This window comes from Rhineura floridana, chromosome 3, assembly GCF_030035675.1.
Source record: "Rhineura floridana isolate rRhiFlo1 chromosome 3, rRhiFlo1.hap2, whole genome shotgun sequence".
Classification (NCBI taxonomy): Eukaryota; Metazoa; Chordata; class Lepidosauria; order Squamata; family Rhineuridae; genus Rhineura; species Rhineura floridana.
The window spans coordinates 74,054,734-74,068,306 of record NC_084482.1 but is presented as its reverse complement, the minus strand read 5'-3'; the positions used below and the strand labels follow the sequence as shown (position 1 = coordinate 74,068,306).

At 43.7% G+C, this 13,573-nt stretch overlaps 1 protein-coding gene across 1 annotated transcript in view; it reads left to right on the top strand.

The window, feature by feature from the left end:
- Positions 1 to 226: 226 nt before the first annotated feature.
- Positions 227 to 13,573, top strand: part of PCP2 (Purkinje cell protein 2) — a 31,136-nt gene continuing 17,789 nt past the window's right edge. Inside the window, exon 1 of the mRNA XM_061616586.1 lies at positions 227 to 328. Within this exon, the coding sequence (XP_061472570.1) occupies positions 227 to 328 (102 nt within the window). The remainder of the gene's footprint in view (positions 329 to 13,573) is intronic.

Below are 13,573 nucleotides of genomic sequence, written 5' to 3'. Positions count from 1 at the left end.
AATTCAAATGGCTGTGAGAGAAAGCTGATAGGGAGAAGAGCACCAGTTAGGAAGGGAACGAACAGGCATAGTGTGTGTGGGGGGGAGAGGGGGGATAAGGAAACTAGGGCATCCATTTCCCCATCTGATCCCAACTCTGACATTTTCTTAGGTGATAAAGAAGAAGAGTCATGGAAGTGTTAAGCGTCCACGGAAGTTCTTCCTGTGCTCACTCAGAGCTTTGTCCATGCCTGGCCGCCAGTACCAGGCCTTGCCTAGTGCCTTTCTTGGTGACTATGATACCAGCACCTGCTATACCAGCACCAGGACTACCAAGATGCCTCTTTCAGTGAGTGAGTGACACGGCACCCTCCTCAAGACTCTCCTGTGTCCCTTCCATCACGCTACCCCATCTGTTGGACCTCATTGCAATCTAATGTCCCCCTCCCTAAGGGATTTACCATTAGGGGCAGATTCTTCTTTCCTTCTCCCCTTACATGTGCACACTGTCCTGTCCCAGACCCTGCCGCCAAGATTTGCTGGGCACATTGCCCAGAGCAGCAATATGGTTCTGTTTTAATCTGGGACCAGGAGTTGGTGCCACCATTGTGCTTGCAAAGCTGTACAAATCCTTTGGCATCCTTCTGCCCCAAAAGATTCACTTGCCACCTGTTGTACTCAACAGTCAGCCAACTGCATCAGCTGGACCAGATCAACCTTTGACACTCAACAACTTGAGTGTTTTTAGCGCTTTGTTTGCTGCCCTGGGCTCCTGCTGGGAGGAAGGGTGGGATACAAGTTAAATAATAAGTAAATAAACAAACAAACAAACAACTTTTTCTCACACTGTGGAAGTCTTTTGGCTCAGTGGCTTGGCCTACCTACCTACCTGTTCTCTCCTCCAGTCCTTTGCTGTAAAAAGTTCACTACTAACAACTTTCCCTTCCTTTTCACCGTAGACTTTTCCTAGCTACCAAAGCCCATTTTTCCCTTCAAGAACCTTAAAAGCCACTGAAGAGCATTGTTGACAATCCCCACCCATCCGCCATCACCCTTCCAACTTTAACTGCCACATTATAAAGGGTTTCCCACCATTTAAAAACTCTTAATTGTATGCCTCATGCAGTGAGTACATCCAGAGTACAAAATCCTTGATCCCAACTAATTCCTTTCAGTTTTTATCCTTTGGGTCTGGAATAATCACGTGCAGCTGTGCCCACAAGCATCCCTTTATTTATTTATTTATTTATTTATTTATTTATTTTATTTTATTTATATACCGCCCTAAGCCCGAAGGCTCTCTGGGCGGTGTACAAAAAGATAAAACAAGCACAGTGTATAAATACAATAAATACAATAAATCAAGAAACAAAAACAAACAAACAATAAAAGAACCAAACAACGTCCAAAATACAAAATAATAGTGAAATACTGTTAAAATACACTTTAAAATGCCTGGGAGTATAAAAAGGTTTTCACCTGGCACCGAAAAGATAGTAGCGTCGGTGCCAGGCGCACCTCATCGGGGAGACTGTTCCACAGTTCGGGGGCCACCACTGAAAAGGCCCTATTTCTAGTCACCACCCTCCGAGCTTCTCGATGGGATGGCACTCGGAGGAGGGCCTTAGATGTTGAGCGCAGTGTACGGGTAGGTTCATATTGGGAGTGGCGTTCCACCAGGTATTGCGGTCCCATGCCGTGTAGGTTCACTTTTATCCTTGTGTTCCACCATGAGAAAGGAAAGTGTAGACTAAAGGTAGGATGAAAAGATTATCCTTCCTTATCTAAGAGAATGTTGGTTGGTTCCCATGATCCTTTTACTCCGATACAAAGTGTGGCAGGCAATATTGTTTGGGGGTTGCATTTTGTTTTGGCAGTCAACACGATTTTGTTCATGCTTTTTTGACACTCTTGATCCTAGTGTCACACTCCAAGAATCAAGGTGCTGTAACAATCTGTACTGTATTATCCTTGGGGTGAAGCTTCTGACAATCAGTTGGCTGAGCTAATGTGATGGCAAGGAATGTTCATGAACATTCCGAAGCTGTCAACATATTTGCAGACCAGCTTATCTGAGGGAAACCCTTCCAAACACACAGGGCCCAGAGATGGGAGTAACTTGGGAGGAGCAGACTGAGGACTGGAAAGAAAGCCCAGAATGTAGGAAAGCTTTGGGGCAGGGAGGCTAGAGTCAAGGTAGCTGAAGGACAGGAACAAAGTACACAATGCACTACAAAAAAGGAACCTGAAGAGAAGAAAGGTGAAAAAAGAGAAGGCTTAAGGGAAAATGTTATCAGAGGCAATTTCACATATTGATTTGGAGGATTAGCAAGACAATTCTTTGGCTGCAGGTTTCCAGATTGTTTAATGTCATTTATTGGTGCTGTTAATGCAGTTAGTTTGTAGCCAATGCAACATGCATATGGGCAAACACCCACGTGTTCGTCTGTATTCAGCAAGTACGAATGTGGGATGTTTGCTGATGTGAAAGACAACATTCTGTGGACAGTCACAGTGGAGGGCTAATTGTGCAGTTGTGTGTGTATAAGAACCACTTCTAACTATCAAAGCAGTTCCTGAAAGTGCATTGAGAGAGACAGGAGCAGTAAGATTATTCTAGGTATAAAAGACAGCATTGCACCCTCAAACGCTGGCTGTGTCTGTCCACCTTATGCTGTAGTTGTCAGCAATGATTTAAGTTCACAGTGCCCATTCATAAAATAGGCTGTTACTTTGACGAGTTTCTTCAGGATTTCTGCAGTAGAGCAAAGAATCTAAGCCAGGCCTGATCCACTCAGCAGTGGGGCACCCTTTCCCACTCTGAGCCATGACACCAAGAACAAGGAATCCAGCCCGTTCATATGGCAAAGCAAGCATTCAGGAAGATAACTAGCTTTTTAGCCTCGCAGAGGCTTGGCAAGCTAGAGCAGCTTATTGTAAAACAAACTAATGGGCAACTGAAGTGAAACCTCAGAGCAGGTAAGGAGTTGCATTCAGTAATGTAACAACATAGTGTCTCCTTCTGCCTGTTCCTAAAGAGATGGGTCATGCATACTACAAACACCATTTTGACCATTATAAAACATGTGTGAGCAAGCCTGTCAAAAGCAATTATTTGGCCTACTAGGAAAATGCTGTATTTACATACTCCTCTTAACATGTATATCACTTTGTGATTTGGATTATCTGCAGTTGGGTTTCAAGCTTCAGTCTGAAAATGCTGTTACCAAACATTTTCTTTATAGCAGGAGTGAGGAGCCTGTGGCCCTCCACTTGGTGAACTTCAGCTCCCATCATCCACTGGCCATACTGCCTACAGCTGATGATAGCTGGAGTCCAACCACATTTAGAGGGCCACAGACTTCCCCTCCTTGTGCTTTATAGTCTGGCATCCTCTCTAGTCCCCTTGCATAGATTTTGACCTTAGAAGGGAGTCCATAGAAAGGTGACCCTGTGTTACTTGATGTTCACCATTCCCACATGATAACTACAAGATGCCCTTAATCAAAATCAATATGCCCCTTTTATGGATTCTTATTAGAAAGCATCCAGATTTATTCCCTTCCATTTCAAAGTTGATCTTAATTTATATTTTTTAATGAAGAGTTTAAATGCAACTAGAGGACAGGATTGAGGGGCCTTGTGACTTTGAACTTCATGAATCAATTAGGGGTGGCTAACCTGTAATTCTGCAGATGTTGTTGAACTCCAACTCCCATCAGCCTCAGCCAGCATGGCCAACAGTGAGAGCCGTCAGGAGTCCAACAAACAGGAGGGCACCAGATTAGCAACTCCTGACTTAAATCATTTTAGTTCAAGAGGAATGGGCTGATTTTTACTATATGACAGACTTGAGATCCTGTGCTTGAATAAATCACTTTGGTTATTTCTTCTTTCTGCATCACCTCCCCCCTTCCCTAGCCTAATAACTAGCACTATCTCACCAGTAAATGCAGACTTAACTCAGTTCCTCAGAGCATTTCAAGATTTAGGTGAGGAAATAGCAATCTTAAATTTGTGTCAGAGATCCCTCAAATAGCAATCTTAAATTTGTGTCAGAGATCCCTCAAATATCAAAGATTGGGGATGAGGTAGGGAATGATACTCTAGGCTCATGTGGAAAGTTGGCCATGCTGGAAGCAGCACAAGAAACTGCTTTTGGCATGATGGGTGTCCCTTGAACTATACTGGCTGCCCAGTCTAGGCCCTGAATGGAAGGCACACACCGGATACCTATTCTTTTGCCCATATTGGTGTTCCAGTCCTTCGTTTGAAATGTTTACGCAAGGGATTTAACATTCTCAAACTCCAGATGGCTTCTGTCTCTAGTTTTCTCAGAATTCCATTTATTTATTAGGTTTCTTGGATTGAGGCCTTTGTGTCTTGGATTCCATAACAATCCGGTCTATAACATGAGAGACGCTGAAAACTTTCAAAGGTGTGAAGTGGTGAGGATTGCAGGACCTTCACTCCACCTTTCAATTTGCTTTGCACTTTCACTGACCGTTGCCTGCACAGCTATGAAGCTTTGTGTTTTTATGACTATCCAAAATTCAGACTGAACAGCAGACTGTTTTTCAAGATAATACAAGTATGTAGTTAATGTGAACCAACTTTCTTTTAGTCGTTTTTAAATTTTGAGCCCTCATCCATGTAATACGGACTGCATTTTATCAGTTATTATCTTGTGGATATTTGAAATTTGTACATTACAAGTGGGATGTGCAACAAAATGTTGTACTGTTCAGGCTTCCAGCCACTCCATTCCATCATCCTACTCCCCAGTTTTCTGTTTTCGTCGCAACAGTCAGCAGTCCATGGCCAGTGCCACGGAGCATGCTCAATCCTCATTGGGCTGTCTGAGGATTTCCCTTCCCCTGCTTACTCTTTTCTTCTTATTTTGTACTTCTGCAAATCTTGGGGCTTCCCCGAGCTTACTGATACCTCCCTCTTGTACCCAGGTGGTACTCCTTTGGCCACATAAGCAACAGCACTCACAGCCTGAACATCAGAAATAAAGGGAATGATGTATTTGTGTTATTGAAAATATTATTTGTACATTATACAATTTGTCTGGTTTCAGTTAGGATAATTTCGTTTGTGTTTGTGCCTGTTCTCTGAGTTTGGGGATAGACCGCTAGGGCTCTATTGGGACATGTTCAAAACTACCAAGCAAGGACCACTAGTGGCATGAGAAAATGGTTGAAGTTGCCTAATTGGGCCAGCCACATGATCACACAAGAGAACGCTGATCTTACGGAATTATCTGTCTCTTCTTATACTGTGCAATGTGAGTTTACTCAAAACAATTCCCAAAACGTTAAGCATAGGTTATCAACTTCAGTACAGCTGCTCCCCCTTCTTAACTGAAATGGGAAAGAAGTCAAATTTGACTTCTTGTAATACTGTTTGCTATTGTTTGTATTGTACCTGGGAAATAAAATAAACATATTAACTTTGAAACAAAGCACTGAGATGCATCTGATTCCTGGTAATGTAATCAGCAGCAAATTTCTAAGTAAAAAACAAAGCATGCATTTGCAGGCACTTAATTATGAAGAGAGAGAAAAACAAAACAAAAAAGCAAATGGATTTTAACCCCTTGTAAAGGCTGTAGTCTTCCTCACTTACAAGAACTTGCATATTCAAATCAGAAAGCAGCTTTCTGACTGACTGCGAGTTACATCTAAAAGCTAAACCAAGGCCTGGTAAAGCAAAGACATCTAAAAGATTGTTCCCATCCTTCACAACTCACGTAACCTCAATAATTTCTCATAATTTGAAAGAAGAAAACAGGAAACACAGCCCATACTTGGGAGAGACGGATGACATTCCAACCATGTGTTTGTTTCTGAAGTGAAGGCTGACATGATTCCCATGTAGATAATGAAATTAATTTTCTCTGAAGCTAAAATCCAATTAACAAAAGTAAAAGGTACCCAGGTGGCCTAAAAGGTGGCCTAAAAAAAAGTGCAAAATCCATATTAGGCTAATACCTTTATTAGGCTAAGAAAAATAGCACAACATAGTGAGCAAGCGTTCAAGTTCTCTAGTAGAAGATGGTAAACAAAGCTGGGGGGGTGAGGGAAGGAAGAAAAAAATGGCTGATGGTAACTCTGAGTCTCCATCTGATAAGAGTCTTAAGACAGCATGTGGGCGGAGGTAGCAGACATTCAAACAAGCCTTTTTTTGGTGCTATGCAGGTATCAGGTTGCACCAAGGCCAACTGGGAAGAAGAAACATACATAACTATTGATTACCCATCTCTGTTACCGAGATCTGCCTCTATGCAATAACATGCTGGGGAGCTCTAGTTCTGTTGTTTCACAAAGGACAAAGGAACACATTTTTTGTTTTTGAAATACCTCAAACCTGAACACACACCCAATTGCATAATTTCTGAAGCTGGAAATCCACAGACATGATAATTATTGTTTATTATTTATTTATTTAATTTGTATCCTGCCCTTCCTCCCAGCAGGAGCCCAGGGTGGCAAACAAAGCGCTAAAAACACTTTAAAACATCATACAAACAGATCTTAACATACATTAAAACAAAACAGTGTTAAAAACATTAAAAACAACAACTTTAAAAAGGTTAAAAACATTATTAAAAAAATATTAAGCAATTCTAACACAGACGCAGACTATTTGAGGAAGGATGGGAAAACAAAGCTTTGGGGTGATAAAGGAATGCCAACTGACCACGTTCTATTAATGAGAAAAGTAGACTTTTCTGAATACAAACTTTCTGAGAGAGGTTGTACAGGTTTTCAAATCTGGTACAAAAAGGAAAGTGATAATCGGGGACTGGGAATGACTAGAAATGTGTCCTCAATGTTTAGTCGTATTGGGAATTAAGTAATGGGAGTGGTTGCATGGGAGGAGGTGGGTGGATTCTCCATCATTCAGAGCTTCTACGTCAACATTTGTTGCTTTAGTCAGACAGACATAGTTGCCTTGGTACAGTAAGAACTCACTGTCCTCTTGTGCACAGCACTAGTGCAGGTTAGGGCTTTATGCTCTTCTCTAACCTGAACATTTTGGTGGCTGAGGGGGCAGCTTCACACATGACGAGTGTCCCATGGACATATTACTTGCATGTGTAGGGAATTAAATACGCATTGTGTGTGTCAGTTTCAGCATCTGCACATGTAACAGGCAACCCCAGGTGGCAGTGGTTTCCCACAACCCAGGGTTTGATGGATATTGTTTTATTGGATTTGTATTTTTGATTAATGTCTATGTCTATTATGCCTAGGACTCCATTGGGTGAAGGGTGGCCTAGCAATATTTTAAAGAAAGAAATAAAAGCCAAAAATTAGCAAATTAGGCGAGGAACGTGTAATGTAATAAAGGAAAGTAAGGAAACATCAAGGGGGTTATTATAGATCAGAAATATTGTATAGATCAGAAATATCATATCACACTCAGTGTACTTGATCCAGGCATGCTGTCATCCTGTATAACAGGTGTGGGAAACCTGTGGCCCTCCAGATGTTGTTGGACTTCAGCTCTCATCAGCCCCAGCCAGCATGGCCAATGGGCAGGGATGATGGGAGCTCTGGAGTCCAGCAACATCTGGAGTGCCACAGGTCCCCCCTTTCTCTTATAATGACATTTGTTTACTACAAGAATGCTTATCTCAAGATGCAGATGGTCTATAACGCAGGTGTGGGGAACCTATGGCCCTCCAGATATTAATGAACTACAACTCCCATCAGCCCCAGCAAGCATGGCCAATGACCAGGGATGATGGGGGTTGTTGTTCAGCAACATCTGGCGGGCCAAAGGTTCCTCACATGTGCCAAAAGGTTATCTTGGACTTTGGGCAAGTGGCTATAAAAAGCCCTAGTTTATTTAAACTAAGTGACTGTCAAAAGATGGATGTGTGTGTTGCCACTGATCACCAGCCTTCACTCTGTTGGAGAATTGGCTGGCACTATGGGATAAATTAAGGAATGATTAGAACTGGGCTCCTACTGGGAGGAAGGGCGAGATATAAATTTAGTTAATAATCATAACTTTTGCTACACTATGCTAAGCAGCTTTGGGAAACTGAAATAAGCATTACGTTTGGCTTCCTTTATTGAGTGTGTGCTTGAAGAAATGCCATTTTTATACTGAAAGTGATGAATTTCTAACTAAGCTGGTTTGTGTGATTACAAATAAAGAGCTGATTTCTGCATTATGCCCTATTTCTTTGAGCTACTACAGAGGATAATGTTAAAATCCCATATCTTTAGCAGTGAACTGACAAGTCACCTAATGGGAAAATGTCAGAGAAAATCCTAAAACAGCCTTCACTAACTAGGCACCCTTCAGTTGTTTTGGACTAATTCCCTGAGAGGAGTTGCAGTCCAAAACAGTTGGAGGGTAGCAAGTTGGTGAAAGCTGTCCTAACAGATGCTGTTGATTCCAAGGGAACAATATGCATGTTTTTAAGAAAGACACCCTCCTGCTCCATATATTTTGACCTGCCTGTCACCCTAGCTTCACAAAAAGCCTCTGTAACTCTTAACTCTGGATGCTGCTCCACGAGCTAGAGGGAGCCCCAGCTGACGAAGCGTCAAGGCGAGTTAAGCAGCAGAGCGAGTTCGGCAGCAGGGCGAGGAGGCCAGGGCCCCCCACTCTGCCCGTTTGTTCCCTGACCTCAACTAAACCGCAGTCTCCAACCCATTAACGTAATAAACCTTAAACAAAACTATGCAGGTAAGAAGGCAGCAGGGGTGTGGGGGCTTTCCAGTGTTTTGCACCGCCTGCAGCATGTACGACTATCTGCCTGTTGGACAGAAGTCGTGGGTGTGCTCTCGGTGCAATGAGCTCCTGGCTCTCCGGGAACGACTTCATTTCCTTGAGGCCAAGGTGGCGGACCTGGAAAAGCTGAGAGAGGCAGAGAGGTGTGCGGAGGAGGCCTTCAGGGACGTTATAGCTGTGTCCCACTCCAACAATGATAGCTCTCCTGCTATCATGGAGAACGATGGTCTCGGGGAAGGAGAGCATCCAGCTGAGGAAGAGGGAAACGATCCCTTAGAAAGGACCCATTCCTTGGGGGATGAGCAGCTATCCTCTCGTGCGGAGGATATATCTCCAGGGGGTGGAGGGATCCTTGTAGTGGGTGATTCGATCATTAGGAACATAGACAGTGGGGTGTGTGACGGGCGTGTAGACCGCAAGGTGTTTTGCCTGCCTGGTGCGAAGGTTGCGGATATCGCCCATCGTTTAGATAGTTTGGTAGACAGTGCTGGGAAGGAGTCAGTGGTCGTGGTGCATGTTGGCACCAACGACATGGGGAAATGCAGCCGTGAGGTCCTGGAAGCAAAATTTAGGTTGCTAGGTAGGATGCTGAAAGCCAGGACCTCCAAGGTGGCTTTCTCTGAAATGCTACCGGTTCCACGCGCAGGACCAGCCAGACAGGCCCAGCTTCGCAGTCTCAATGCGTGGATGAGACGATGGTGTCGGGTGGAAGCGTTCGGATTTGTTAGGCACTGGGGAACATTTTGGGACAAGCCGGGCCTGTACAAAAGGGACGGGCTCCACTTGAACCAGAATGGAACCAGACTGCTGGCACTTAAAATTAAAAAGGTGGCAGAGCAGCTTTTAAACTGACTGAGGGGGGAAACCCGACAGGAGCTGAGAAAGGTCCGGTTCGGAATAAACCTCCCCCCTGGGATAAAAACCAAAGAAATGATGAAATTTTAAAAGGGGTAGGCCTAGAAGTAGGCATTGTGAGAGCAGGGGCACAGGATATAAATTCAGAAGAGCAAAATTACCACAGGCCTAACCACAAGTGCCAAAGACACTTGAAGAGAGACACTGCTTACAAGTGCCTGTACGCTAATGCTAGGAGCCTCCGAACCAAGATGGGAGAACTGGAGTGCTTGGTCTTAGAGAAGAGCATTGATATAGTGAGCATAACGGAGACCTGGTGGAATGGAGAAAACCAGTGGGATACGGTTATCCCTGGATATAAACTATATCGGAAGGACAGGGAAGGACGTATTGGTGGCGGAGTTGCTCTGTACGTGAAAGAAGGCATTGAATCCAGCAAGCTCGAAACCCCAAAAGAGGCAGACTCCTCCACAGAATCGTTGTGGGTGGTGATACCGTGCCCCAGGAGGGACTTAATACTGGGAACGATCTATCGTCCCCCTGATCAAAATGCTCAGGGAGACCTTGAGATGAGATATGAAATTGAGGAAGCATCCAAACTAGGAAATGTGGTAGTAATGGGTGACTTCAACTACCCGGACATAGACTGGCTGCATATGTGTTCCAGTCATGACAAAGAAGCAAAGTTTCTAGATATTCTAAATGACTATTCCCTAGATCAGTTGGTCATGGAACCGACCAGCGGGACGGCAACCCTGGACATAATCCTCAGTGGGGACCGGGACCTGGTGCGAGATGTAAGTGTTGTTGAACCGATTGGGAGCAGTGACCACAGTGCTATTAAATTAAACATACATGTAACTGGCCAATTGCCACGAAAATCCAACACGGTCACATTTGACTTCAAAAGAGGAAACTTCACAAAAATGAGGGGATTGGTAAAAAGAAAGCTGAAAAACAAAGTCCAGAGGGTCACATCACTCGAAAATGCTTGGAAGTTGTTTAAAAACACTATATTAGAAGCTCAACTGGAGTGCATACCGCAGATCAGAAAAGGTACTGCCAGGGCCAAGAAGATGCCAGCATGGTTAACGAGCAAAGTCAAGGAAGCTCTTAGAGGCAAAAAGTCTTCCTTCAGAAAATGGAAGTCTTGTCCAAATGAAGAAAATAAAAAAGAACACAAACTCTGGCAAAAGAAATGCAAGAAGACAATAAGGGATGCTAAAAAAGAATTTGAGGAGCACATTGCTAAGAACATAAAAACCAACAACAAAAAATTCTATAAATACATTCAAAGCAGGAGACCATCTAGGGAGACAATTGGACCCTTGGATGATAAGGGAGTCAAAGGTGTACTAAAGAACGATAAGGAGATTGCAGAGAAGCTAAATGAATTCTTTGCATCTGTCTTCACAGTGGAAGATATAGGGCAGATCCCTGAACCTGAACTAACATTTGCAGGAAGGGATTCTGAGGAACTGAGACAAATAGTGGTAACGAGAGAGGAAGTTCTAAGCTTAATGGACAATATAAAAACTGACAAATCACCGGGCCCGGATGGCATCCACCCGAGAGTTCTCAAAGAACTCAAAGGTGAAATTGCTGATCTGCTAACTAAAATATGTAACTTGTCCCTCGGGTCCTCCTCCGTGCCTGAGGACTGGAAAGTGGCAAATGTAACGCCAATCTTCAAAAAGGGATCCAGAGGAGATCCCGGAAATTACAGGCCAGTTAGCTTAACTTCTGTCCCTGGAAAACTGGTAGAAAGTATGATTAAAGCTAGATTAACTAAGCACATAGAAGAACAAGCCTTGCTGAAGCAGAGCCAGCATGGCTTCTGCAAAGGAAAGTCCTGTCTCAGTAACCTATTAGAATTCTTTGAGAGTGTCAACAAGCATATAGATAGAGGGGATCCAGTGGACATAGTGTACTTAGACTTTCAAAAAGCGTTTGACAAGGTACCTCACCAAAGGCTTCTGAGGAAGCTTAGCAGTCATGGAATAAGAGGAGAGGTCCTCTTGTGGATAAGGAATTGGTTAAGAAGCAGAAAGCAGAGAGTAGGAATAAACGGACAGTTCTCCCAATGGAGGGCTGTAGAAAGTGGAGTCCCTCAAGGATCGGTATTGGGACCTGTACTTTTCAACTTGTTCATTAATGACCTAGAATTAGGAGTGAGCAGTGAAGTGGCCAAGTTTGCTGACGACACTAAATTGTTCAGGGTTGTTAAAACAAAGAAGGATTGCGAAGAGTTCCAAAAAGATCTCTCCAAACTGAGTGAATGGGCGGAAAAATGGCAAATGCAATTCAATATAAACAAGTGTAAAATTATGCATATTGGAGCAAAAAATCTTAATTTCACATATACGCTCATGGGGTCTGAACTGGCGGTGACTGACCAGGAGAGAGACCTCGGGTTGTGGTGGACAGCACGATGAAAATGTCGACCCAGTGTGCGGCAGCTGTGAAAAAGGCAAATTCCATGCTAGCAATAATTAGGAAAGGTATTGAAAATAAAACAGCCGATATCATAATGCCGTTGTATAAATCTATGGTGCGGCCGCATTTGGAATACTGTGTACAGTTCTGGTCGCCTCATCTCAGAAAGGATATTATAGAGTTGGAAAAGGTTCAGAAGAGGGCAACCAGAATGATCAAGGGGATGGAGCGACTCCCTTACGAGGAAAGGTTGCAGCATTTGGGGCTTTTTAGTTTAGAGAAAAGGCGGGTCAGAGGAGACATGATAGAAGTGTATAAAATTATGCATGGCATTGAGAAAGTGGATAGAGAAAAGTTCTTCCTCTCTCATAATACTAGAACTCGTGGACATTCAAAGAAGCTGAATGTTGGAAGATTCAGGACAGACAAAAGGAAGTACTTCTTTACTCAGCGCATAGTTAAACTATGGAATTTGCTCCCACAAGATGCAGTAATGGCCACCAGCTTGGATGGCTTTAAAAGAAGATTAGACAAATTCATGGAGGACAGGGCTATCAATGGCTACTAGCCATGATGGCTGCGCTCTGCCACCCTAGTCAGAGGCAGCATGCTTCTGAAAACCAGTTGCCGGAAGCCTCAGGAGGGGAGAATGTTCTTGCACTCAGGTCCTGCTTGCGGGCTTCCCCCAGGCACCTGGTTGGCCACTGTGAGAACAGGATGCTGGACTAGATGGGCCACTGGCCTGATCCAGCAGGCTCTTCTTATGTTCTTATGTTCTTATCCTTTTTCACTTTCCAGATGAAACTGTTCACTTTGGTCTTTCCCCAGCAGCCCAATGAACAAGGCAAACACATCCTCAGACACATACAAAACACACACACACTCACAACTCATGCCGCTCCCTGTTTGCCTTTTCCATCATCCAGCTTAAGTGTTATGCAGATTCCTGATATTTTTCTTTAGCATTTTCCTCCAGTGGGTTGACTGGAGGAACAGAGGACATAAAACCTAAAGCTCAAAAAACAATGCACCTATAGTTTTATGCATTTTTTAAAAATCCTATGCTTTTAAAGCATTTATGATTTACCTTTACAGATGTCTGGATTTCATAGTGTCTGATGTCATGCCTTGACTAAGAGCAGGAACGGGAAACCTGTGGCCCTCCAGGTGTTGTTGGACTCCAACCCCCATCAGCCCAACCAGCATGGCCAGAGGTCAAGGATGATGGGAACTGTAGTTCAATAACATCTGGAGGGCCACAGGTTCCCCTTCCCTGGCTTAAGTGTGACAGCTGTGAGCCAGGAAGTCGCCTGTTCAAATCTCACTGTTGCCACAAACTCTCAGGAAGCCCTCAGGAAGCCTCTTTCTTCCTCAGTCCTTATGGCCCCATCTGCAATATGGGGACAATACTATTTGCCTACCTTACTTGCAGAGCTGCTGTAAGGATCGTTGAGGAGATGTATGTGAGCTGCTTTGGATACTCAACATAAGCTCTATAAATGCTAAGTATTATAGCTGGTGAAGCCAGTCTTATGACTACACATGT